Source organism: Silurus meridionalis, chromosome 8, assembly GCF_014805685.1.
Source record: "Silurus meridionalis isolate SWU-2019-XX chromosome 8, ASM1480568v1, whole genome shotgun sequence".
NCBI lineage: Eukaryota > Metazoa > Chordata > Actinopteri > Siluriformes > Siluridae > Silurus > Silurus meridionalis.
This window is the reverse complement of record NC_060891.1, coordinates 6382188-6409786: the sequence shown is the minus strand read 5'-3', so window position 1 is coordinate 6409786 and position 27599 is coordinate 6382188. Positions and strand designations below refer to the sequence as shown.

General features: G+C 38.1%; 1 protein-coding gene across 2 annotated transcripts in view; it reads left to right on the top strand.

The window, feature by feature from the left end:
- Positions 1-20392, top strand: part of akt1 (v-akt murine thymoma viral oncogene homolog 1) — a 48025-nt gene extending 27633 nt beyond the window's left edge. For both annotated transcript variants that reach the window (XM_046855709.1, XM_046855710.1), the window contains exons 3-14: positions 3531-3659; positions 5530-5641; positions 6128-6254; positions 7174-7305; positions 8299-8364; positions 9555-9623; positions 9721-9846; positions 10850-10978; positions 16239-16453; positions 16644-16731; positions 17160-17262; positions 19113-20392. In XM_046855709.1, the coding sequence (XP_046711665.1) occupies positions 3531-3659; positions 5530-5641; positions 6128-6254; positions 7174-7305; positions 8299-8364; positions 9555-9623; positions 9721-9846; positions 10850-10978; positions 16239-16453; positions 16644-16731; positions 17160-17262; positions 19113-19192 (1376 nt within the window). In that variant the 3' untranslated portion in view covers positions 19193-20392. The remainder of the gene's footprint in view (positions 1-3530; positions 3660-5529; positions 5642-6127; positions 6255-7173; positions 7306-8298; positions 8365-9554; positions 9624-9720; positions 9847-10849; positions 10979-16238; positions 16454-16643; positions 16732-17159; positions 17263-19112) is intronic.
- Positions 20393-27599: the final 7207 nt, after the last annotated feature.

Sequence of the window (27599 nt, the reverse complement as noted above, 5' to 3'; positions counted from 1 at the left end):
CACATCAGATCATCAGTACTTGATTTTACTAATGCCCGTGCGGCTGAAGTCTCCACAAGCACCATGCGAAATTGTTGTCCATGCACAGTAACTAATAGTTTTAGTAAAGGTTGTTCCAGCGAGATCATGCTTCAGTGATTCAGCACTGTGTAGATTCACACCCACTCTACAGTTTATTAGATTTAAACCTAACCTACATAATGTTTCGCAAAGATCTTTAGGGAGTATTTTTTGAGTATGGTGTTTTCTATGTTTATTTTAGAATAATAAATATGTCTAGTCCTCCTCTGTATAACTACGAATAAAACTAACAGCTGAGACACAAAGTCTCTACACATACATATATTTGAAAGTGAACGAGCTGGATGGTGTGACCTCTCCTGAGGGCTACAATGTGCGTATTTATTTGTTGGATGCCAGCCTGGCTGACGCACAGCACCCACCCCAACCAGCATGTGTCGGCTGCTCCTTGTGCTCATCGCCCGTGATGACGAGCAGTGCCACCCACTGAGGCAGTCATAACATAGTCAGAAGCTATTTCTTGTGCACACACACACACACACACACACACACACACAGAATCAGAGCTCTGGGTCCTTATGCACACATACAATTACATATCTTTACACACAAACAGTCAGTAGTTAGTGACTGTTATTATTCTGACCCAGTCTGTAAATTGTAAAGCACATTTTGACTAAACTTTTTGTACTGAAAGTACTGGTAGTGTATGTGTGAGCATCTGTAAGTTGCCCTGGGGATCCTATATCTCTCCCTCTCTGTTTATCTCGCTCAGGTTCTCTGTCACAGCACCATGGCCATGATGTGGCATGCTGTTCTTGGACTCACTTGGCAGCTAAACAGCTTTTGAGATTGAGAGCAAGAGAGAGGAAGGAAGATGTAGTTTCAAAGATATACCCTATGGCTAAAAGTAATGGTTGGTGGTCAGTAGATATCTGTAGATACAATTTGGTATGATTGTGTATGATGTCTTTTTGTACTTTGTAGCTTTACAATTGTTTTCACTGGATTTAAGGGGATCAAATGTGTTCCAGCAGGTCAATGCCCCTATACACAAAGCGAGCTCCATGAAGACCAGGTTTGTCTGGTGCGCAAGAACTTGAGCAGATTGATCAGAGTTTTGATCTCAACTAAACTGAACACCTTTGGGATGAACTAAAGCACTGACTGAACACCAGACTTCCATATGCAACATCAGTGTGTGTTATGTCGCTTATGCGCTTCTGGTTGAATTCCCCACAGCCACTCTCCTTTATCTAGTGGAAAGCTTTTTCCAGAAAACTGGAGATTATTATAACAGCAAAAAGAAAAAGACTAAATCCGCAATATGTTGTTCCATAAGAACATCGGTGTACTCTAATGTGTGCAAATAATAAACACCATATAGTGTGGCTCATATAAGGTGCCCCAGCCAGATTTGTTTTCTTGAGAAAGCCGGAAATAATCTGCTACAAAAGCTGCAAAAAGTAACAGCTCGTAGTTTTAAATTGTTAAACAGATCATATACTGTTATTTCTAAAATCATACCAGTTTCTTGTTAAAAATGTACAAATCCACTTTGAGTCCCAAGTTCTTGATCAAGTTCACTGACGGTCTTAATTTCTAAAAATTTCTCAATTTTTTAAACATTTAATAATAAGCATATCTCAGTATGTTTATACATTTTTGATTAAACGATTGTTTGCTATTAAGACAAAATGCTTAAAAACATTGTATTGACAAAAGTTTGTGGAAACCTGACCATCGGATTTGCATGTGTTTTTTGAACATTTCATTTTACATTTAGTCCCAATTTACTGCTCTAATAATCTCCACTTTCTGGAAAAATGTTCCACTAGATTTTGGGGTATTTGGGGAGATGTTTGCTCATTTCACCACAAAGGTTTTTAGCAAAGTCTTATACTGATGTATGGTGAGGAGGTCTGTAGTGCAGTCAGTGTTCCAGATTATTCTTTGGGGGGAAATGTTTTCAGTCACAGTTTATTTTGTAAATGTAAAAATAAAAAAAATCATATCAGCTGCTCTTTTACAGTGACCGAGAGAGCTCAATTTTAAATAAAAACAGGCAGCCTGATACCATGTACCAGTGGTACCACACACACACGCACACATTCTTAAAGGTCCCTTTTTAACTTTCGCTAAACCTGATCACCTTCTCTTCTTTTTGTTACATGGCAAATAAACAATGAGAGAATTCAGGCGCAGTTTCGCTCTTCTCATACCGCTCAGTTGTGCAGCTTGAGAAGTTGCGACATCGTTGATGCTCCTGTTACAAAGTGTCTTTTGATCGCCGAACCTCTTTACTTAGCAGATCGGGCAGCTACGCGGGAGTCCTTCCGCTTTCTGATGGCGCGATGAAAAATGACAACCGTAATAACACAATGGACATCTGGTGCAAAATCGTGTGCAGATCTGGGAGGCGGATGTTTTCCCCAACATGTACCAGTAGACGCCCAGTTGTGTTTCAGGAGGATGTGTTCGGTGGGCAATTGTACAGTCATATTAGACATTTTGGTAAAATGTAAGGGATGGAGTTTCATGCCTGTGGTTTCTTTTTATTTATTTTTTTATTTGACCTATGTGACGTTTAGCAAACAGATTACTATCAACTGAGTGAAGTGTGATGTTCTATTGACAGGGTGGATATCAGTTGCATTAGCTGATGAATGTGTTGGCAGTCCAGCGCAGGAGTTCAGGCTCGATTGTGTGTTCAGTTCTATGACAGGTCCGTCACAGTGGGAACATATCAGAGCTCAGTGGATGGCAGAGAGGAAGCAGTTTGCTGTGGCAGCTCTGACTGATTCTGCATGCCTCAGAACTGAAGCGCCAGGAGTAAATGGGCCAATTAAGGACAGCTTGCTCAGCCTCTGCATGGGGTTAATACCACTCTGCCATAATTAAAAATGAATTCAGATCCTCTATCCTGGAAAACTATTTCATTCCAACTTTTTATTCAGTAAGACATTGCAGATGCTTCACTTGCCCCTTATTATTTATATTCTATTTTATATTATATACCAAGAATTCTTACTAGCATGGTAGCATGCAGTGTTGCATTGCCATATTCTTCTATATGGTTCATGGCTGTTGTACAAGCCATTTCATTATATTCATTATATATATTTTCATACACGTGTGTGTGTGTGTGTGTGTGTGTGTGTGTGTGTGTACATCACATCACTGTGTTCACACCCCCTTTGCTGAGAAACAAAGCGCTGGGGTTGCACAATTCTGGGTAGTCACGGCTGGAAACAAAAGGAAGAGAAACCACTGGTAAAAGGAACTTGATTAGGTTTAAAAGGAAAAAGAAAGTAGCCATTGGTGAGGTCAAAAAGTCATTTGTGTGGTAGTGCGATTATACACAGAGACTAACCATGGCAACAGCCCTTGCCTGCAGTTCTGTATTAGAAAATTCAAAATAAGACTTTGACATACCAGTACCATGCAGTAATATAACACAATGTCTCGATATAAACTGAAACCGTGGTCTCTTCCTAATTGCTCCACAGGAGAGTACATAAAGACGTGGAGGCCGAGGTATTTCTTGCTGAAGAAAGATGGTACGTTTATTGGCTATAAGGAGCGGCCCCAGGACGTGGACCAGCTGGAGACTCCGCTCAATAACTTCTCTGTGGCACGTGAGTATCTCATGCTAATGCTTTGATAGGTGGATATGCATGACCCCAAGAACTTGCGGACTTCAGTTGAAAGTCTCTTGTAAGAGTTCCAGCACTTCTTTCTCTGTCTCACTTTCCCCTTTCTGAACTCAGCTGAGCATCAACCCTCCATCGCTGCCAAAAGCCGCTTGAATGATTGAACAGGCTAATTAGACAGCCATATTGTTTGTTAAAGGAAGTGCTTCCACCCTGACACTCGTGAGTTATAACGGTTATTAAGTGCCTTATTCTCATTATTTATCTCTGCTCTGCTCCAAAGCAGCAGCAGCAGCAGCAGCAGTCGTCCCTGGCGTCAGGAGCAGTCAGTCGTGTAACAGCAATGATGTTGGTGTACACCGATGACATGGTGCAAAGCATTCTGGGCTGTTGATGAGCCCTGCTGGAGCGCAGTGGTGGCCTCCACTCAAGTCCTCCATCTCCTCGACAGGCCTCTTATGTCGCCCCCCTCCTTTCATCTCCTGCCCCAAATGGCTATGTGCTACAGCTTCCTCTTCCACATATGGCTCCTGATGCGACTCCACTGCCATTGTGCTTTGTGACTTCAGAAAGCACAAGTCATGATATTTTTGTGTAGTTGCCACTGCTTATTTTTTGTTTCCTCGCTAAAAAAGACGTGAGTGTTTGCTATTTAACTGCTGATGTACAATTCTCTGACTTTTTTCAGTGTAAGCACAGAGAGCGAAAAGGTGTTGATTTTTAGCATCTCCACAACTCATTACACCGAACATAGTTTGAACCTGGTTTAATGTTTACTTAATTTATCATTTATATTGTAGACAGGCAATTTTTTTAATGATATAAAAATATCTGTATATATATATATATATATATATATATATATATATATATATATATATATATATATATATACAGTATACAGTATACAGTATTTTGTATATTCATATACAGTAATACTCTTTTTATCGCCGTGGTTACGTTCCAAAACCGCTTGCGTTTTTTCATTATTATTATCGTTTAAGCCGTAAATCATCCTCCCACACACTTTAAACACACACATTTGCAAGAATAAAGTAATTATATTTTTATCAATACATTTTATTATTTCAACATAATTTCAACTGTAAGTGTTTTGGTCTATCGTGCGAGACCAGGAAAACAAATTAGTTATGTGGCAATGCAATTCCACATTAAACCGGGGGCACGAGACTTTTATATATATATATATATATATATATATATATATATATATATATATATATATATAAGTGAACAAAAGGGGAGGGGGGACATCAAATCAACTGTTCATTTCTTTTTTTTTTTTTATAGACTTTAATATTAAATTTAAATTTTTTAAGCTGAATGTAAGAGGGGCTGAGAGCACGCTGACTCCTATAAAAAAAAAAAAAGAGAGAGAAATTGATCTATTAAAACTAACATAAAATTTGCTGCGTCGATTTTAGTGTTAAAACTACATTATTTTTTACAATATTTGTGACATGCGGAATATCATTTCATGCTCGACGTGTGTTTTTCCACTGTAAAAAAGACAAGGACGAAGTAGAGCAGTCTCATCAAGGTTGCAACTGCATCACCAATATTACAGAGAACACCAGGACTGGAACACTGTTGCAGTCCCATGATGCACCTGCTCAGCTGCAGTGCAACTGGGGATCTCTTCTACTATGTGTGTTTAATGCAGTACAGGGGATGAATGGAGATAAATGACTGTCACTATGTCTTTCTCGCCTCTCATTTATTTCTCTCTGCATCTGTCTCTCACACCCTCACTCTCTCACGCTTTTTCTCTCGCTCTTCCTTGCTCGCTTGCTCATTCGCTCACTCCCTGGTGCACTTTTGTGTCCGTGTCCAGAATGTCAGCTGATGAAGACAGAGAGGCCGAAGCCCAACACATTTATAATCCGTTGTCTGCAGTGGACCACTGTTATTGAGCGCACGTTCCACGTGGAGACCCCAGAAGAACGGTCAGACTTCCTAAAACATGCTTACCCCAGCACTTTTCTCATTCTATTCAGATTCAGTTTAAACATTTAACACGATAATAGTGATGTACCTATTCGCACGACACACCCACACTTTTAGCTGAATTCAAGAAATGTTCATTCTACACATTAGTGGTATGATGTATTCACATCTGTTATATAAATGACTCAATATCATAATTATATTTATTATACAATATTGTAATTTGGTGCTAATATCTGAAAATATGATTTATAATTAAAAAAAAGGATATTATCATGGATCTGTTAACCAGATTAATTAATCTCAGTGTCAGAATGTCAGTGCTGAAGTTCAAATTAATTTTTTGTAAATTTAAAGCACCAATTTATTAATTTTTATTGAGTAACCTCTATCATTTCATAAAGGTTTATGTTTACTTTGATTCCTTATTTAATAAATCAAGATTTATTTGAAATGTGCTTTTGTTAACTTCTTTTTCCCCACAGGGAGGAATGGACTAAAGCCATCCAGGCCGTGGCTGATAGCCTGCAGAAACAGGAGGAGGAGATGATGGACTCTTCTCCCGACCCCATGGACATGGAGATGTACCTAACCAAACCTCGGCAAAAAGTGGTACGCTCCGCCGCCGCATCAATTTTCTGTAATCTTTTCCCCCACACTGAGGGAACAAATATTTTCTGCCCCACCCAAAACTGTTTTGTCCAAATACACTGGAATCAGTAGCTAGGTAATATTGTGACTGTAATTACAGTACGGCTGTGCTCTAAGAGTTCATGTTACGAAGCATAGCTGCAAATTTTGTCCGTTCATCAGGTTTTTAAAGGAAACTGTAATCAGCCTAAGAATATAATTGTTCTCTTTCTGCTTAGCAGTTCAAGAGCATTTATTCCCCATGGGCTTCACAAAATAACTGCTCAGGTTGCATAGTGGGAAGATTTCAGAAGCTTTGTTGCTAAATATAGAGACCATGAGGAAAGATAAAAAAAAAAAAGAGGGGGGTTTTGTTTGCTGAATATTTGTTGCTAAATTAAGGAAAATATTCGGTTCTGCTGAAGCAATAAGGCTTTTCCCATACAGTTCTTCTAAACCAGTGGTTCTCAAAATGTGTTCCAGGGACAACCAGGAATCCATGAAGCAGCCTGTCTGTGATCTTTTCCTGTTTTTAAAGTCCTCAATTTATTAATTAGTTATTGATTTATTATGTGGGAAGTGGTGATGGTATGCCACTTAAAATAAAAAAAACAAAAACAAATTCTCGTTATGTCTCGCCAACACACCCATGGAGGTGGATCTTTTACCAGATCAACTTGGCCATTCTGAGGTCAAATGTGTACCTCACGCAAGCAGTTTCATTAATGAGGGATAGGGGCCAAATGTGCAGTGTGAGGATGGAGCTGTTGTGTAAATAAATACAATGCTGTAAACAGGGCCTTTTCACTCCTGCATCTATGCTTTGTAACTCCTTGTAGGATTATTGTTCTGAACTTGTTTGTTGACATTTTCTTGTTCTTCTATTTGTGTGCCGTTTCAGACTATGCATGACTTTGAATACCTCAAACTCCTTGGCAAAGGCACTTTTGGCAAAGTCATCCTAGTGAAGGAGAAGGCCACAGGAAAATATTACGCCATGAAAATCCTTAAGAAGGAAGTAATTGTAGCAAAAGTAAGTAAAAGGGACGCGAGGTTATATGAAGGGATCGATTGAGTTAAAAGTGGAGGATACTAGACAAGTATGTGCATGTCTTTGTATACACTCCTGGGGCAAAAAAAAAAAAGGCAAAATATGGAGCTTTTAATGGTCCTTACAACAAATAATTGTTAAGGAAATGAGCAAGAATTGACCAAAAAAGGTAACTGTGTGGCATAACATTTTCCCTTTAATTTCTTTTAAGTTTTAAACATTTTGAGTAACCTTGTAGACAGAAAGAAGAGCCAGTGTAGTTCCAGTCAATGGATAATGGCTTCAAACTGTTGATGAGTACTTGAAAAATGTTTCCCCAAACAGCTTTTGTTTAATGCAAGACCAAATAAGTCTCAACAGGGTTCACATCTGGACTAACAAGGCCAGAACATGAGTCTGAAAAATTTGTTCTCAAGCCGTTTTTGGTTGCCTGTGGGTTTGAGTATTGTAAAATAACATCTGGATCGTTCCTCATTTTTCAGTTGTGGGAAGCCTTTCTGCAATAATCTCCCGTATTCCAGAGCGTAATTCACTTTAGACATTGAAGCAGCTCACCAGTACCAACAGCAAGGTCTTTTTAAAAACCTGACACATTTTCCATGTGAAACTGTGGTAGAGATGCAGTCATTATTGTATTTCTTACCAGATCCTGATTTAATGCTCCACACAACTCTGCTGAACCACCATCAAACTTTCCATACTGTGCCAAACAGCCTCAGGGAGTGCATTTGTTTCACTCCTGCTCATTTTCTGACTAATTATTTGTTGTTCGCTTATTATTGGGGCATTTGGGGCCCCAGCAGGCCCCCCCCAGTCCATCTTACTTGTGACTGATTTGTTTGTGTGCTTATTTGTGTGTGTGTGTGTGTGTGTGTGTGTGTGTGTGTGTGTGTGTGTGTGTGTGTGTGTGTGTGAGAGAGAGAGAGATTCCATATAATCCAAATACACTACAGCTCTTTGTGATCCATCTCTCAGGATGAAGTGGCTCACACACTCACAGAAAACCGTGTCCTTCAGAATTCTAAGCACCCTTTCTTGACGGTGAGGGAATCTGCGTGTGAGCACGCACACACACACACACACACACACACACACACACACACACCCCTAACATTTCTCTTTTACTTCCCGCCTGGCATTTAAATAACATCTCTTTTCCAGGCTGTTTATTTCCATTGGTTCTCTCCTTACAATTTAATGGTGCTATAAAACTCTGCTCTAGCTATTTTAGAATTTTGTCATTTAATTCGTTTGACAGTGAAGAGACACTGCTTGGGGCAACCGGTCAACTAAGGGAAATTTGGATGTGGACAGTGTTCAGAATCTGTTAGGCTTTATATAAAAAAGCAGTACTCAAACATGACCAAGACAGTAAAACTATAATGTTATTTTCACTTACAAAATCTGTTTTCTAAACACAGTTTATAAAACACACAAAAGTTAGCTAGGTAAAATCTAAGACAATTTGATTTCTTTCTGTGCTAATGGTTTTGAATTTGATAGAAGTGTAAAAGCATTAGGGTCACATAGAGCAGACAGAACTTTGACTGCTCTCTCTTTACAGCCATTATCCAAAAGAGCATCACCTAAAAAAAACCCCAGAAAGCACAAGTAGCCTCATATGGATGAAACATTAGTGACCAAAGGCGTCCGAAAAATTTTGCCTGGCAGAATTTGCATAACAGGACATTGAGGATTTAGTTAAAAATAGGGCTTAATGGAGAGAAGATTTTTCATGTAGTAGTAATAATTTCATCATTAAACAAAGATTAAGTTTACCACGCATTGCAATATCTGTGTAAGTACAAGGAATATCCATTTAAATCTCAACAATATGTTCATACAGTTGTTGCTGTATTTCTACACATGAAGGCAGTTCCTTGAAAGTTTTCCAAACCCTCGTCATCGACTTTGAGTATAAACTAAGGGATTTTTTTAATCAAGCTGGAAGTGAAAGGAATTATTTGTAAATTGTTTGCAGACCAAAGAAATGTTACTCATGAAAATCCAGTTCAGAAAAACATTCATATCCAGCCGAAGTGTCTGAATTTGTTTAAATTTACATATATGAAGGCTTATTAAATGAGCCTTGACTGATATATATATATATATACTGTATATTTGTGTTATTCCGAATTTCTTTTTTTGTTTTGTCCAAAGAGTCAATTGTTGAATGATTTGGTGATGAATAAGATTGAGTGTTGAATTGTTTTTATTTTTATTTTTTTAAGGCCCTGAAATACTCATTCCAAACACATGACCGCTTGTGCTTCGTCATGGAGTATGCAAATGGAGGAGAGGTGAGTAAGGAATGGTGTTTGAACTCATTTAGTTAATTAGGTAAAGTAGCCTATGTGGCTAAAGGCACTAAATATACAAACCTTTTCTTCCCAAAAGCTTTTCTTCCACTTGTCCCGGGACCGGGTATTCTCTGAGGATCGGGCTCGCTTCTATGGGGCAGAAATAGTTTCTGCACTGGACTATTTACATTTGGAGAGGAACGTAGTTTACCGTGACCTGAAGGTGAACAGCTTTTTAGACTGAATCTAGTGATCTAAATGAATGCTATAATATTAATGTTTTGAATATTATTTTGTTTGCCTTCTGAAAAGTTTGGAGTGCTTTGAGTGTGTGACACACCCATTTCCTTTACCATCCTTGGGAGGACCGATCACTGACCCCCTAATGGGGGATCAACCAAATGTCCCTACAAGGTCAAAACTATTAACAAAATATAAAAAAAAAAAAAAACCCACACACACACCGATATAAAAAAACTCCCATAAACTATTTAGAATCCTATTTCCTTAAATAGCAGTAGAACAGTTATGTCATCCTTCATGTGCTTCATGCATTTGCACATTAGCAGGGCACTAAAATAACATTTCCTCATCCTGCATATCAGCTTTGATAGAAGCAACTGTGCAATCTGTACATGAATTAATAAATCTTGTCAGATCAATAGAATACTGAGCAATCTGCATTCCCCCTCCTTCTGTGTTTCTCTTTTACACTATTTATCTATTCTCTCTCTCTCTCTCTCTCTCTCTTACTCTGCAATTTCTCGTATTCTCCCAGCCGCTGGCCCCCACCCCTTTTAAGCTGTGCTTGAGTTGTGGTACGGTTTCTTTGAAATTGCCTTAGTAGCAGGTTGGGGTAGTTTGTGCTGACTGGTGTGCCTGAGCCTCTGGCCACGTGTGAGCTACAGCTGCCAGGTGACTTTTAGTAGCCCCAGAGACAGAAAGTACATGCTGATATTAAACCCCTGCAACACACACACTCAAACTGGAGTGCTTATACACTAGATATGTTGGACCAGTGGTGTTTATTGCCCCTCTCTGCCCAGCTGCAGATTTAGAATTGTGTTGAGTTAAATATGATTGGTAATTGGTTACATTTAAAAATTTACTTTTGCCCCAGAACAATGAAATGGACGGAGGCCTGGGAAACCTAATACAGGCCTAATATACAGCATCTTGCTCTGGCTTATGCACTCTTTGCTTTTTTCTTGTATTTGTTTCTTTAGCTGGAAAATCTGATGCTGGACAAAGACGGCCATATAAAGATCACCGACTTCGGGCTTTGTAAAGAAGGCATAACGGATGGAGCAACTATGAAGACCTTCTGCGGCACCCCAGAGTATCTGGCCCCTGAGGTAACTACACACACACACACACACACACTCACACACATCATGTTTCAGAGATTTGCCTAAATTAACCAATCAGGTCAAAGTGATTTTTTTAAAGCAGTATTGTAACACATGTATGCATGAATGGGAGTTGTGTTTTTACGTTCTTGAGACTTGAGGTAAATGATTAATCTCTGCCAGGAAAGCTGAGGTAAAGAGCAGCTGTGTGGTGATACACCCATTGTGATAGTGTTGGGGTGTGGCTCTCGCTAGTGCATGCAGGTATGACATATGGCACTTAAACAGTAACATAATAGGGCATTTTGTTTGTATGCATATATGTGTGTGTGTGTGTGTGTGTGTGTGTGTGTGTGTGTGTGTGTGGTTGCCACCATCATGAGGAATGTTTTCTGGGTGAAGGGTGCTTGTGTTGACAGTTTTGGTATTCGTTGGGAGATCAGCATGGCATGTAAGCCTTAATGCCAGTAAAATCGACTCCATATTACTGGCAGCTCCCTCGCTCCTCAGATGACCGATACCCACGTTCTGATGTAGTTGGGCATGCTCGATCACAGTCATAGTTTAGGATTAGGACCTAAGATATAGTGCTTAGATTGAGCTGGATGGTAATGAATCATAAAGAAGGATCAGCTGAGTGAAATGTCTGTAATTGTTTGCATTGAAGTAACCAGGATTACAGAAATGGAGGGCAGTAGTGGCCTTTTACAGCTTGATTACGGTTCCTTAACATTTCTGCTCCCGTAATAGAGCCAACTGCGCTAATGACCCTACCTGATTTGTCCCATATTTTAAAAGTTGCCCTCAGACCCCATCAGAGCTGGCATCCTTTTATTCTGAATGTTACTCTCTCACCCAGTTCTCCTCACACTGATATGACTATGCAGTCCCGTTTATCAAGACCTGTTGTTGTTGGGGAGGATATCGCTGTGGAAACAGTGCGACCTCTTCAGTGGGCTGAGTTACAGGTTGTTCTGCCATACACAATGAGCTTGTTGTTTGGGCACAGGGCTAAGGAATGCCTTTCCGTCTGGGAATATTCCACACACACACACGCACAGAGAGAGAGAGAGAGAGAGAGAGAGAGAGAGAGAGAGAGAGATGGTCACTCAGGGTACACTCAGAGACATTCTTTTACTCAGTGTTTGAATATCAGAACCAGGAACCTGCATGACAAAAGACTATACACTCAGATATACAATTAAACATTCAATTATAATCATATAACCTTAATGCTAATGGTTACTACAGTATATGCCGTACATTTGATTTACGTTCTGTATCAGATGTCATTTTCACCAGCAATCAGTGCAGGTAGAAAATAAAGATGGGAGTCCGGCGGTTTGGTTAGTCAGTTTACAGCATCATACATCATTTTAAGAGAATAGATGCAAATTGTAATTTGACTCTGTCAGTGAAAGCATTAACAATGTTGCAAATATTCTTAAACAATGAAGACAATACAGTTTGTTTGTATTCCCAGTAAACATGATTATGGATTTGGCCACTTAATAAAATCGATCATACACGTGTCGCTACTTATGTTTTATTTCATGGCAAAAATAAATTGATACAGTATTAAATACATATTAGCTATGAGGCATTTGGTTGGGTGATATCTGTAAATTTGATGGACAAAAGTATTGGGACACCAGACATGTGTGGTTCTTCCCCAAACCCTTATAACACTTATTGCATGCTTTGGTAGCATTACATTTTCCCTTCACCCAAACCTGTTCCAGCATGACAATGCCCCTGTGCATAAAGGGTTGGAGTTGGATGATTCTGTGTGGCCTGCTGTAAAGCTCTGACCTCAACCTTACTTAACACATTTGGGATGAATTAGAACACTGACTGCACCCCAGGTTTTCTCACCCTACACCAGTACAGACTTTAATAATGCATGTGTGGCTGAATAAGCACAAATCCCCACAAGCACACTCCACAATCTCATGAAACAACATCTCAGAAAAGTGGAGCCAAATCTAACAGCAGACTAAAAGTTGAATTTTTAAGCTTTGTTAAAGCTTTAAGCTTGGAGACATTTTCAGAAACTAAGAGGACCTAGAAGGGGGAAAGGGAGTTTAAAGTCTAATCACAAGACGAGAAGGCTTTAGTAGTCTAAAAGTTTTCTTGCTCATACTGGATAAGAGCGTATACCAAGACTGCAAAGCAGCGTGTGTGTGTTCTTGTGTGTGTTTGTACAAACATGACAGGTGGAAGAAAATAGGTGGCCCTTGTGTGTTTGTGTATGCAGAGCTTCTGAGGAAGCCTTCAAGCTTCCTTGGGGTGTTTCTGTACCCATGTACACAGTTTGTGTATGTATGTGTGTGTGAGGGAAAGGCTTTGGCTCCTGGACTCCTGGCAGCTCCACAGCTGTGCCGCTTTTCTACATATAAGGGGCAGCTGCAGGCCCAGCTGTCTGTCTCGGCCTTTCTGTGAGTCACACGACAGCGGCGCTGGAAATAGAGAGCAGTTCGTAATCCAAGCAGCACACTGGCTTCACCTTACCACCACGGGCTTAGTCTCTCCCTCTGAGGGCACAGTGTTCACCCTGACCTGCTCACTCTACCATGGGTCTTATACACTGCTGGGATACACACACAGGGGGTAAAAAACGTATTATAGCTATATGACCCAGCCATGTAAATTAGTATACAGTGATGACCAGAAATGTATGCACCCTGCAGGTCTCTTCACAAACTTTGTACAGGGATTTTGGGATTAGTTTTCAATCTATTAAATTATTTACAAATATATATTTTTTTTAATTTTAAGTAAAACTGTAATAATAATGTCAATACAGCTCTGCCTGTTTTTTGTTTTGTTTAGTTTTTTTTTTTTAAATACCAATAACATGAGGCATCTATGTTTGCTGGTGTCATTGAAATTTGACAAGCAAAGAGCAGAGGGCTGTAAAAATGACAAACTGCATCTTTAATGCAGCGGCTCTCAAACTGTTTTGCGGCTGTGGATTTAAACTGTAAAACATATTCCACAAAACTACTGTTACCGATTTATTTGACAGACATTATTATATTATAAATGTGTACAATAATATTTTGTACTTTCCACTGATTATAGCGTGTTATGTTTGAGGATTATCTGCTCACTGTTGAGATTTGGATTATTACTCATTTCCTCCTTTCTTGTTTTGAAGAAGTGCAGATTAATAAAAGTTTATTTTATTAATAATAAAAGTGCTGAAAAGGTCTTTTATGAATAACCAGTGCTCATACTAGTCATGCTGGGAAATAACCAGTCACACCTCAATCACACTAACCTGAATATTTATGCCAGTAATCATTATAGGGGGACTGTTTTTGTTTTCTTTTTCTTTTCTTTTTTCTTTTTCTTCAAATTGCATTTGTGTGTTAAGTATATAAGGAGTTCATGTACAGGACAGGAGTTTGGTTCCCCCTCGTCACTACATTAACTGCAGCGTGTCAGTAAACAGTAAAGCGAATATACTTGTTTTCTTCTGAGTTTAGTTTTTAAGTAAATATATGAGATTTTTAATACCGAGATCTTTGAACATATTTTTTAAACTCGTACTTAAAATTTTTTTTTTCATGTTTCTGTTCTTGTGTTTTTACTCATAGCGTTTGAGCAGTTTGAACAAAATGGAAAGCCTTTCACATGGGCTGTATGCATGTCTGATATGATATGGCAGGTTTGAAAAGCTATTGGACTTGGCAGCTGTGTTTGTATTGATAAGGACGTGTACAAACACACACACGGTCACATACAGTCGCTCACCCACACTGGCTATTTATTCTCCAACCTGTAGCTCATAATAATTTGCCGGAGCCTTGTATTAAAATAAATCCAAACCGATTGTTTACTAAATTACAAACATAGCAAAGTTTTAAGATGATGAGCAGTGCCTCATGGATGACATTACTAATGGCTTGGCCTCAAACTAAGTTGAATGACTTCAATTCAGTTTTATTTGTATAGCAAATGCTTTGCAGCTTTACATTTGTACTGTAAATGTAAAGCTGCAAAGCATTTGCTATACAAATAAAGCCATTGCCATTAGTAATGTACACACACACCTGCACGTGTGGATTTTTAAGGCTGAATAAATATCTGGTGAGGTGTAACGTTGATGCTGAAGCATTCAGGGCTTTGAAGGACACTGAATTAAGAAAAAAATTGCTGTTAACATGCATATTAACATCTCTGTTCCCTATTTATGGTTTCCTGTTTGTGGCTTTTGTATCATGCAGTTTACCTTTTGTGTCGTGGCTTTTGTTTTCTTGTCCCCTGGTTACATTGGTGGTGTATCAGTTCTGTTTGAACCGACACCTATTTGTAATGAGCAACACAAGAGGAGGGCTTGGCATTTCTGCAACTTATTTGAAATCTGGAAAAGCAGCTATTTGCATGTGCAAGAATAAGCACTTTTCTATGGCAGATTTGCGTCTTTTTACATGGGGTCAGAACATTCCCATGTATCGTTGGTTTAAGAACTCTGCCTGATGGCTCGCTTTCCTGAGACCAAGTGAGACTGTTAGACTCATCTCACTGCTGCCAGTTCAACTGCATCTCTAGCGCTTGGTTACTGCAGTGACTATGCTGACACAGTGTTCTGTGCTTCTGAGAGAAAAGCTATCTCCAGCTGTCTGGTGCCAGCTGGGAGCTCTGCCTGACCACAGACACCCCAAGAAAGGGAAAGGGGCAATCCAGATTTAATCGAAAACATTTTGGCCAGTAATTAAGTATGTTTTGTATTAATGGTACTTCTTGGTAAAGTGTTGTTTCTATCAAGTCTGATTTGTGTTAATGACACACAGAGAAAGAGAGAGAAGCAGTGCTGTTCAGTGCCGTTCCTGGTGATCATTTCGATTTCTCACTGGTTCTTTCCAGCAAAAAGCATTAAGCAATGCATCTGTGTATGAGTAAGATCCATGATTCTATTAATATAACTACTACAGTACAGAGTGATCTTCACTTTTGGTTTTACAGATTGTACAGAACAGGAGTCAGAAAAGACTGTTAATGTCCCATGAATCGGACAGGGATGGTTTTTTTTTTTTGCCAGCAAGGATGTTTACTAATGTACTACAACACCACCAAGCGGCCTAGGCAATGTATTGCTGAACTTTTAATTGCAGGTTGGAATTACATGTTGGGAATTAGCATGATTTTAGGCTTTGCCCCATCCTTTGTGGTGCTACATATAAAATTGCACACATTCTATACATTTGGGATGACTAAAAGCTCTGATATTCAGTATTTTGTGATAACTGATGCGTTGCAGGTGCTGGAGGACAACGATTATGGCCGTGCTGTAGACTGGTGGGGCCTGGGTGTGGTCATGTACGAAATGATGTGCGGTCGCCTGCCCTTCTATAACCAGGACCACGAGCGCCTATTCGAGCTCATCTTAATGGAGGACATCCGCTTTCCTCGTACCCTCGCCCCTGACGCTAAATCATTGCTCAGCGGCCTTCTTAAGAAAGATCCCAAACAGCGGTGAGGAGCAGCTTCTATCATTACACTTCCTATAAAGTCATGGACAGATAACACATGTAACTATGAGTTAATATTACTCTGTGTAGAAGTCCAGGGTATGTGTAATTTAACTGCAAAAATAAAATCAATAGTTATGCAAATATTGAATGCAAAGAGAAACTTATCTTTTTCCTTAAATGCGTGTTTTTAGGTTAGGAGGTGGGCCTGATGACGCGAAAGAAATCATGCAGCACAAGTTTTTTGCTGGAATTGTGTGGCAAGATGTTTATGAGAAAAAGGTAAGGAAACAGATGAGGACTGTTGTTTTTCTTCTGTTCATGTAAATGAATACGGTTACAGCTACTAGTTTGTTTGTTTGTTTTGTTTCATTGATTGTTTCAGTGTACAAGTGAAACACAACACCTTTAAACATGGATTCAGTGTGATCACACCCTCAGCTGTAGCTTAAACTATAAATAAGGGTTTGGTCTCATGTTAATCCCCTGTTTAAAAGCCGCACCACACCCTTCCCTGTATTTTTCATTGTGCCGATGACGGCTTTTTTCCTGATTTTCAATTGATTACAAGAGTTGATAGTGCAACCTGAAAGCCTGATTTAGTAGATACAATTTTAGCATTGGTCTAAAACTCACCTTTTTCTTTCTCTCTCTCTCTCTCTCTCTCTCTCTCTCTCTCTCTCTCTATCTTCTATCTTCTATCTTCTCAGCTAATCCCTCCATTTAAGCCACAGGTTACCTCAGAAACAGATACAAGATATTTCGATGAGGAGTTCACTGCACAGACCATCACTATCACACCACCGGGAGAAGGTATTTATCTAAACAATATGTGAATTGGGCAGGCAGCACATGGGTAGACTTGCCACCTCCCAGCTCCAGGGACCCTGATTTTCAGCTTGAGCATGTTCTCTTGGTTTTCTTCCACCTCTCAGTAGGTGAACCAGTTGCGTTAAGACTGCATCCACATTCGTCCAGATAGATCTAGAAAGCACATTTTGTTTTCCAAACGCACTCTGTCTAGAATCAGGTTAAGTGGCTTTACTGCCATTTCAACCATATACAATTGGTACAGTACACAGTGAAGTAAAACAATGTTCCTCCTGCTATGTAAAATACAGATTTACAGAAGACAACACATGATTAAGCAGACCTACACATAGAACTTCTTAAAGTGCATAAATTAATGAACAATTCAAATTATAAAGAACATTCCTATTCATTCTTTCTCCTCACATTATCTGTGTAAAGCTGCTTCGAGACAATGCCAATTGTTAAAAGTGCTATACAAATAGAAATGAATTGGGCACAATAGTAGTTTTGTACACATCTGCTTATTTAATATAACCTGAGCATGAGCTTTAGAATTTTTGAAGTTTTAGGTTCCACAAACAGGAATGAATGAGCTTTTGTTCAGAAGGCATCAGAATTAGAAAAGACCACCAAAGAATCACTTGTTCACTGAGCGAACTCTGCCCCCTGCTGGAAAGTGAAAACTCTGCCAAATCAAGTTAAACCTCAAGTTCCCGAGTCTTGGTCTAGACCAGGGGTCTGTGACTATAATAATAAATGAGTATTTCATTTAAATGTATTTTATTTAATTTAATTTTTTTTACATGTAATTCTAAATTTGAAGATGATCTTTTAACTTCAAAATAAAATTTCATTTTTTTGTCACTTAAAATAAGCGTCACACCGATTGACTGCACGCACCAGTACACACTACAAAAGGATGACAGCACACAGAAGCAGACAGGATTTTTAGTCTGCTGCAGGTGGATAATTTAAGTTTGGCTTTTTATTTCATAAATACGAAGAGGACTCAAATAGACATTGAGTAATTTATTTGGAAGTGACCTTCAACCCAGCGTCTTTTTTTTTTTTTTTTTTGCTTTTGTTTTTGCTGCATGCAGAAATAAAAATTCATTTTCTATTTTATTGATTTCATAATTGCAACACACTAAAGCTTTTTTTATACATAGCATAAAGGTAAAATATGATATATGCAGGGTTATTTTAATTTTAGATGGTTTTGTGGCTCCCAGTGTTTTCTTTTCTGGGGAAATCGGGTCCAAATGGCTCTTTGAGTGTTTAAGGTTGTTGATCCCTGCTCTAGAATACCTCTTGCCCTGTATATGTTCGTATTTCTCCTGCTCTAACTCTCCCACTTCAATTTAAAAGTGGCTGAATCAGGTACATTAGCGCTGGGAAAACATATAAATGCTGCAAAGTCAAGGGTTTGTGGACACGTGCATCCGATTCAAACGTGCTTTTTGACCATCCCATTCAACATTTAGTCCCCATTCTCTGCTGTTAACCTCCACACTTCTGAGATGTTCTCTTTTTCTGCTTAACTTAGTAGATAGTCTATAGTGAATCTGTCATAACACAAACTAACTTTATAAAGTGTTCATGAAAGGAACATTAGAATTGTTGGGAACTTGCTGTGGTATAATAGAGAATTAAGGACTGTCATAGGAAAATAATCGGCTTCAGATTGGGAACGGGAGCTGTGTTACACATTGGGTCTCATCGCACCACTCTGTGGGTTCTTTTCCAGTAACAGTTCATTTCCTGTTAAGTCTTTTAGTGCGAAAATACATTTTCACTTGGAAAAACAAATTGCTATTCTGTCATTCTCTCCCTCTCTTTTTCTCTTTTAGATGAAAACATGGAGCCATTTGACAGTGAGAGGAGACCCCACTTCCCCAAGTTCTCCTACTCTGCCAGTGGAACCTGTTAGATGAACCCCTATTCCTGTATCAGCCTCCGCGCCACTGAGTCCAGCGCCCTCTGCCGGGTGCTTCGGGTAGCTGTTGCTCTTTTGCACCACTGACCAACGACACATTTCCCCTTAAAACACAGAAACTGCCCTAAGCGTGCAGGCAGTCTTCCCCTGGATTTCATCCTCTTCAGATTGTGGCTCTTTTCACCATTTTTGGTTTGCTTTACATTTCATAATCTTACAAACATCAACCTTCCAGCAATTTTAGGTTTCCTTTGTGGCCTTCGGATAATTTAATTGTATTTTTATTTTTTTCTGAGGACGTGAGAAGGAACACAATGAGAACATCAGCTGACGGGTCTGATAGCACTTCAGAAACCAAGCCAGATATATATATATATATATATATATATATATATATATATATATATATATATATATATATATATATATATATACAGTAGATCTAATGAAATGCCAAATATACTTGTTTTACATGTATTTAAAATAAAAGAAGACCAATCATTTGGAAGAACCAAACCATTTCTACGTTTTTATACACTGAAAGACTCAATTCAACAACGTGTCTTTGGGGGAGGGTGGGGGTGTAACGCAATATTTCAATAGCCTAGGCTGTATGAATATCAGTTCTTCTAGATGTGTGGACTGGAATCGTTTTGGCCCACCTGCTTTAGGCTCAGTTTTCCCCTGTATTTATAATCATTTGTACTAAAATGTGCAATACTGTAGCAAATAATAAATAGATTCTAGTACCATGGTTAAGTTTAAAGCAAAGCCAATTCAGTCATTAGGAAATGAGCATTTTACACATTTTTCTTCCCTTTAATCCTCAAACAGTCAGGAGTTGTTCTCATGCATCCAACTTTTCTGGACTTTATCCCACATGCCATGCATAGTATAATCTTTTTGTCTTGGTACTCATCTTCCAATTTCCATTCTTTATTTACTTACTTTTTGTTGGTCCTTTTTTTTTTCCTGTATGAAGTGCATTATCCGCAGTGCACATTGCACAGCCTCAGTGAGGTACTACAGCTAGAACTACTCTAACTTTAGGGACTTTCTTTGGCTTTGAATCCAAGGGACCCGTGTGGCAGAACCAGCTTGCGTCCTTTTGGACTGTCTCATATTGTATTTTTTTTTTATTAATTTTTTTTTTTTTACTTGGATGTGTTCCATATTTATATATATATATATCTATCTAAAAAAAAAAAAAAAAAAAAAGGCAGATTGACTGTGCAGGACAAGTGCTCTTTTCTGCTTCAAATGTTGTTTCGTTTGTACATTTCGGCATTATACACACCGTAGGGGAGCTACACGTGAAACTAAACATATCGTGGTGCTTACGCTTCCCCCCCCCTCCACACACACACACACACACACACACACACACACACACACACACACACACACACACACAAAAAAAAAAAAGCAAAAAAAGTCAACCTTTGTTTACAAACTAAAGCCGTTGAGAGTATTTGAGCCTAGATATGAATGCGTTTAAGGCATTTCCAACAACAAACACAGCCACAGTCGTCCTGGTTTTAGTGGCTCTCGCACTTAAAATGCTGATTTCGAAAGCGAATGATACGAGCTATAGTGATGCATGGTGTTCTGAGTGTAATTTAATTTGATTTATGAAGTCTTTAATAATGAAAGAAACAAGAAACCTTACCTGAAGCTTCTTTACGCTTGAAGGTGACATGAACCAGCACATCTCTCCACTTTTATCCACTTCTATCAATCTATCTAAAGGTGTAAATACAGTGAAATTGTTTTTCAATAAAATCCAGTACAGTGCATGTACAAATAATGAAACGAGACTTGTACAGTTATAGGATCTGTTATGCAAAACATCATGAACGTGTTTTTTTTTTTTTTTTTTTTTTAAGCGACACTTTTTTATCGTCATACTTTTTAAGTGCATTACTCTGATCAGTGTTCTGATTTCATGTAGTAATCATCAGGCTAAACATCAACATGAATAAATGAATGTAAATTCTTTTTTTCCCCTCCTTTTTTCCCTCTTGTTTAAAGAAGTGATACGTGACTTTGTTGCATAGAATCTGTCCTCATGCCTATTTTATCGTGTTATAAAGACAGGTATTAGCCGGCATGTGAAAATCTTGCTTATTCCTACCTTCTAACATTCCACATGTATGTATGTATGTATGTATGTATGTATGTATTGCATATAAATCTACTTACTGCTTCTTCAAGACCCAATTGTTACATATGCCTATGTTTTCTCATACTTTTCTTCTTTTTCTTCTTTTTTTTTTTAATGGGGAGATATTTTGCTTTTTTAGCTGCCTTTTTTCAACTCTGACACAATCTTTAGTATATGAATAATATAAACTTTGTATGCACATTTGTTTATATGGCTTAAAATCTTTTCTGTGAAATTGAGCAAATAAAACAATTTTTTGCCTACAGTAGTCTATCGATCATTTCAGCATCAGAAGGAGGACAGGAGTAACAGATCTATCGACTGTGTGGCTGTGATCTGATGTTGGATGTTTACGTGGTCTGAACCACTGGATGCATTCTACACTAGATTCTAGATTGTATATTAGCGCTGGGGAATTCTTAAATCTGATTGGTCGGAAGGTGCTGATTAAAGTTTTGTGACAGTAGTCCGTGTGACCGTTTGTCTGCAAGAAGCAAACAACTGGTTTATATGAATATGTTCACTAATATATTGTTGTATCTATAATTGTTAATGTAAAGCTTTTTGTAAGGAGTTTTTCATATTTGGTGAAGGAGTCCCAATGTCTCTGCTTAGAGCATTATCATTTTTATTTTTTGGTCCAATATCTCTTAATAATAACAAGCTGAATTTTTTCCTTCTGTTTTATTAGCTTTAGGACTAAAAAAAATGAAGCCTAGTGAGCCTAATGATACCAGGAGCCATCACATGTATGTCATGTATGTTGCACAGAATTAAACGTAGAGCTGTAATGATCAAATGATTTGTCTTGATGAAAAAGACACTATATGGGCAAAGTTTGTAAACAGCTGACCAGGAAATGCTTTTTTGAACATCTCGTTCCACGTTTGAGGTTATAATAAGCGCCACTCTTCTGGGAAGGTGGTCCACAAAATTTTGGAGTGTGGTTCTGGAGATTTGTGCTCATTCTGCAACCAGACGTTAGAAAAATCAGATACTCATGTAGGGTCAGGAGTCCTGGGGTGAAGGCAGCATTCCAATTGATCCCAAAGGTGTTCAGTAGGGTTGAGGTCAGAGCTCTATTGCAGGCCACTCAAGATCTTCCACTCAAACCCATGTAAACCATAGCTTCACGGTCATGCTGGAACAGGTTTGGGTCTCCTGTTTCAAATGAAGAGAAAATTTAATGCTACATCTGAACACATCTTATACAATTGTGTCCCTCCAACTTTGTGGTAAAAGTTTGGGGGGAAAACCAGATGTGTCGCAATTCGCTTGTCCATACACAGTAGGTTTTTAGTTGTTTAGTTTAAAGGCAGGCAGTGAATCAGCTGAAGTGCAATAAATGAGGACAGTGCTGTTTATTTGTTGGCTTTGTTGCAGTCATTTAAAGCTGATGTGGGCTACAGGATATCAAGGATGGCAAAGTGCTAAATTGTTATTTCATCTTAGCAGATTTATGAAATTGAAATTTTGTGGCAGATTCAGTCATATTAGCAAATACCCAATCTTACAAATTCTCCCAGACTTGATTTTAGGTTATACTGTGTAAAAGCTTGAGTTTGCATCCTTTATTAACTGTAATAAGGTGTAATGAAACAAGGCTAAAATGTGCATGATTCTTCAGTAGATCAAAAATATTTTGGTAATTGTTTGCAATATGCTGTGGTACAATATAAATAAAAGCCATTTGGGTTTTTGTTGAATATTTTCCGAAAAACATCACACCCTGTCTCTATTTTTTTTTTACTTCCATATAAAATGTTTTTGTTTTCCTGTTTTTGAAGAAACTTTACCACTTTTATGTCCTACCCAGAAAAAAAAAACCCCACTGGAATATTATATAGGGAAAAAATATAATTGACAAAGAAGCAACAGAGGTAGAATACTGAAACAGATATAGAATATTTATTTATTATTTATTTTATTTAGGAAGGCAGATAAAGTGTAACTGAATGAAGGTAACCAAACAAAGCACAGTTGTGGGAGGTGTGCATTTCCTAATTGTATTTCCGGGCAAAAATCAGAATGAGGTGTTGGGTGTTGTGTGTACGAGTCCAGGCTCTAGTCCTTTGAATTCTATGGTTTTATGTATCAGGACATAACAAAAATCATCTGGTCTATAGCAGATTTTAGAATGAGGTAAATGCAGGATTGGATGTACAACAAATGACATAAAAATCAAGCTGAAATGGAGAAATCATGTGTGAACACCAAATAGTTAGTAGAACCACTTTTAGCAGCAATAAATGAAGTAACCATGTTCTGTATGACCTTATCAGTCTTTTACATTATTGTGAAGGAATTTTTGACCCAATCTTCTTTACAGTGTGGCTTTAGTTCATTGAGGTTAGCAGGGATTTATATATTCACAGCTCTCTTAAGGTCCTGTTACAGTATTTCAGCTGGGCTACGTTCTGGACAATGAAGGGAATATTGCAACACCTTTATTCTGTTCTTTTTCCATCATTTTGTTGTAGATTAGCTGTTGTGCTTGGGATCATTGTCCTGTTGCATGCAAGCTTGTCAGACACACCTTCTCATGTTTGACTAGAATACTTTGGTATACAGAGGAGTTCATGCCCAATTTAATGACTGCAAGGTGCTCAGGTCCTGTGGCTGCAAAACAAGCCAAAATCATTACCAATCCACCACAGTGCTTTTCAGTTGGTATGAGGTATTTGTGCTTATATGATGTTTTCTTTTTTGCCAAACGTTGTGCTGTGCATTCTGTCCAAACCTCTCCATTCATCTATCCAAAGACATTGCTTCAGAAGATTTAAGGTTATTTCTAGCGCTTTTTTACAATAGGCATGGTTTCAAAGCAGCTTTACAAACTTAAGAATTAAAAAGAACGATGTGCGTGTCCCTGATGAGTTCCTGAGGCGACTGTGGCAGGAGGAGGAACCAGTCCTCATTTGGGTGATATCAAGTGTGTGATTATAAATGCGAAATCAATGCAAAAACAATACATGAAACCCTTCTTAGACTGTTATTCGGTAGATCGGACATTTTAAGTCAGAACACACGAGCAACGTTGTACAAATGTATGTTCAAATAAATGTAAAAAATAACGTGGCGATGCAGAAGATTAAAACATGATAAAAAATAAATAAATACGTCTTTTAACCTCTGCCACTGACTACATGTTTAAGGCGACTACTACAGCGGCCCTAAAACCGACCCAAGGTACAAGTTCAGATGGTTTGTTCAGATGCAACTTTGCAAACCTAAGCCATGCTTCCATGTTCTATTTACAAAGAAAAGTGTCCTGGCAACCATTCCAAACAAACCATATTTGTTCACCCTTTTTCTTAATGTACTGTCATTCAGTTACACTTTTAACAGGTTAACTGAGGTAGCGTCTGAGAGGAAACTGAGCATTGCATGGTTTCTCTGAATATTGCATGGTCTGACTTCGGGGTGAATTTGCTGGGACGTCCACTCCTGGATGTTTTCCACTTGTGAATAATGTTCCTCACTGTAGAATGACGGACATTTAATTATTTGGAAACGGCTTATAATCCCTTCCCAGTTTGGTGGGCGAACCCAGTTTGATCACTGCTGATGTCTTTTTCTCTTGGTGGTTGTAATATACACATAACTGCTAAGACCTAGAGCATTTAATTAGCAGCACCTGCATGCTACTTAGCTACTGCTCGAATCCTACGGAAGCAGTAAAGTGATGCTTACGTTTTTTACAAATGGATTTTCCCTTTTGGCATTATTTTAGTAAAATAAACAATGACAGGTTGTAATAAGTCATGTGTTGTTGTTCATCTGAAGATGCATTTACCAAATTTTTAGACCTGCAAATGATTGTCCTCATGAATGAGTCCTTATACTTTAAACCATAGAATTCAAACAGGGTGTAGTTTTATTTTCACATGACACTCTCCTACAGCATTTATCCTCCTTAAAGTGGTACTGTTAGAGACCATGTTTCATTTATTATGCACATTTATTTTGTCATTCCCTACCCTTCATCATTGTCAGGTTTCTCACCAGAGTTGCTGCTGCACATGATTCACTCTTCCAGTAAAAACTTTCTTTCGGCTTCTCCCGTTAGGGGTCGCCACAGCGGATCCTCCGCATGTTTGATTTGGCACGTTTTTACGCTGGATGCCCTTCCTAATGCAACCCTTCCCATTTATCCGGGCTTGGGACCGGCACTGATAGTGGCTGGGGTTGGTTCCCTGACCGGGGATTAAACCTGGGCCGCTGCACATGATACACTCTTCCAGTAAAAGCCTGAAATTCTAATTATGCAAATGGGTGTGTTCTTGCCTAGATGGTAAAAGGACAAACCCTTTGTGGATAGGATTGCATAATCCATGTTTAGCTGGTAAACAAGTATAACTATGCTCCCTGAATTGTTCATCCTGAACATCCTTGTGACTCAGAGCTGGAGTTACCTGCTGTTATTTTTTTTTTTGTATCTCTAAAACTTCAATGCCTCTAGGTGGTGTGCTCAATTTAGAGAAAAAAGATTTTTGAGGTGTCTGATAAGGATTTCAGAAAAGCCTTGTTCTCATTCACCTGTACTATAAGCATCATAGGCTTCTGTCACATTCTCTGTCTTTGTTTTCATATTGGTATTTGGTGAGAGTTCCTTGACTTTGGGCTACACGTTTGATCACATTCCTTCCTGGCAATTTTATTCTCTTGAATCGTGGCTTTACATCAATTTCCTTCACTAGTGATCAATTGTTTTCAAAGGAAATTCATTCAATTACAAGTGCATTCAATTGATGATGAATAGAATATAGTACATCCTATTTCACAGTATGCCTGTGATTTATTGGGCAGTTTCAATCAGTATAAATAAATGAATGTTTGTCAGAAGACTGTTGGGTTTCTGTGTGTAGAATATTGTGATTCTGTGTGTAAGGAAAAGGGAGGTGTGATGTATTCACAATACTGACACAATTCAATAATAATATTTAAACCCTGTAGGCTGGGTATAAAAAAAGCCCTGGATATTCAATTACAATACAATACAATACAATACAATACAATACAATACAATACAATACAATACTATACTATACTATAATACAATACAATACAATACAATACAATACTATACTATACTATACAATACTATACTATACTATGCTATACAATACAATACAATACTATACTATAATACAATACTATACAATACTATATACTATACTATACTATACTATACAATACAATACAATACTATACAATACAATACAATACTATACAATACAATACTATACTATGCTGTGCTGTACAGTACAGTACTGATGCTATGCTATGCTATGCTATAATATAATATGCTATGCTATATATAATACAATAATACTATATATACTATACTATACTATGCTATAATATAATATATAATACAATACAATAATACTATATATACAATACAATGCTATGCTATATATGCTATGCTATATAATATATACAATACTATATAATAATATATAATATATACTATATAATATACTATACTATATACAATACTATATATACTATACTATATACTATACTATGCTATGCTATGCTGTACATGCTATGCTATGCTATACATACTATGCTATACTATACATACTATGCTATACTATATACAATACTATGCTATACTATGCTATACAATATAATACTATACTATGCTGTACTATACTATACATACTATGCTATAATATAATACAATACAATGCTATGCTATGCTATGCTATACTATGCTATGCTGTACTGATGCTGTGCTATGCTGTACAGTGCTGTGCTATGCTGTGCTGTACAGTGCTGTGCTGTGCTGTACAGTGCTGTGCTATGCTGTACAGTACTGATGCTATGCTGTACTATGCTGTACTATGCTATGCTATACTGTGCTATGCTGTACAGTGCTGTGCTGTACAGTACAGTGCTATGCTATGCTATACAGTACTGATGCTATGCTGTGCTGTGCTATGCTGTGCTATGCTATGCTGTACATGCTATGCTATGCTATGCTGTGCTGTGCTGTACAGTACAGTACTGATGCTATGCTATGCTATGCTGTACAATACAATACTATACTATGCTATACTATATAATACAATACAATACTATGCTATACAATACTATACTATGCTATGCTATGCTATGCTGTGCTGTACAGTACAGTGCTATGCTATGCTATACTATGCTATACAATACAATGCTATGCTGTGCTGTGCTGTGCTATGCTGTGCTATGCTATGCTGTATGCTATGCTAT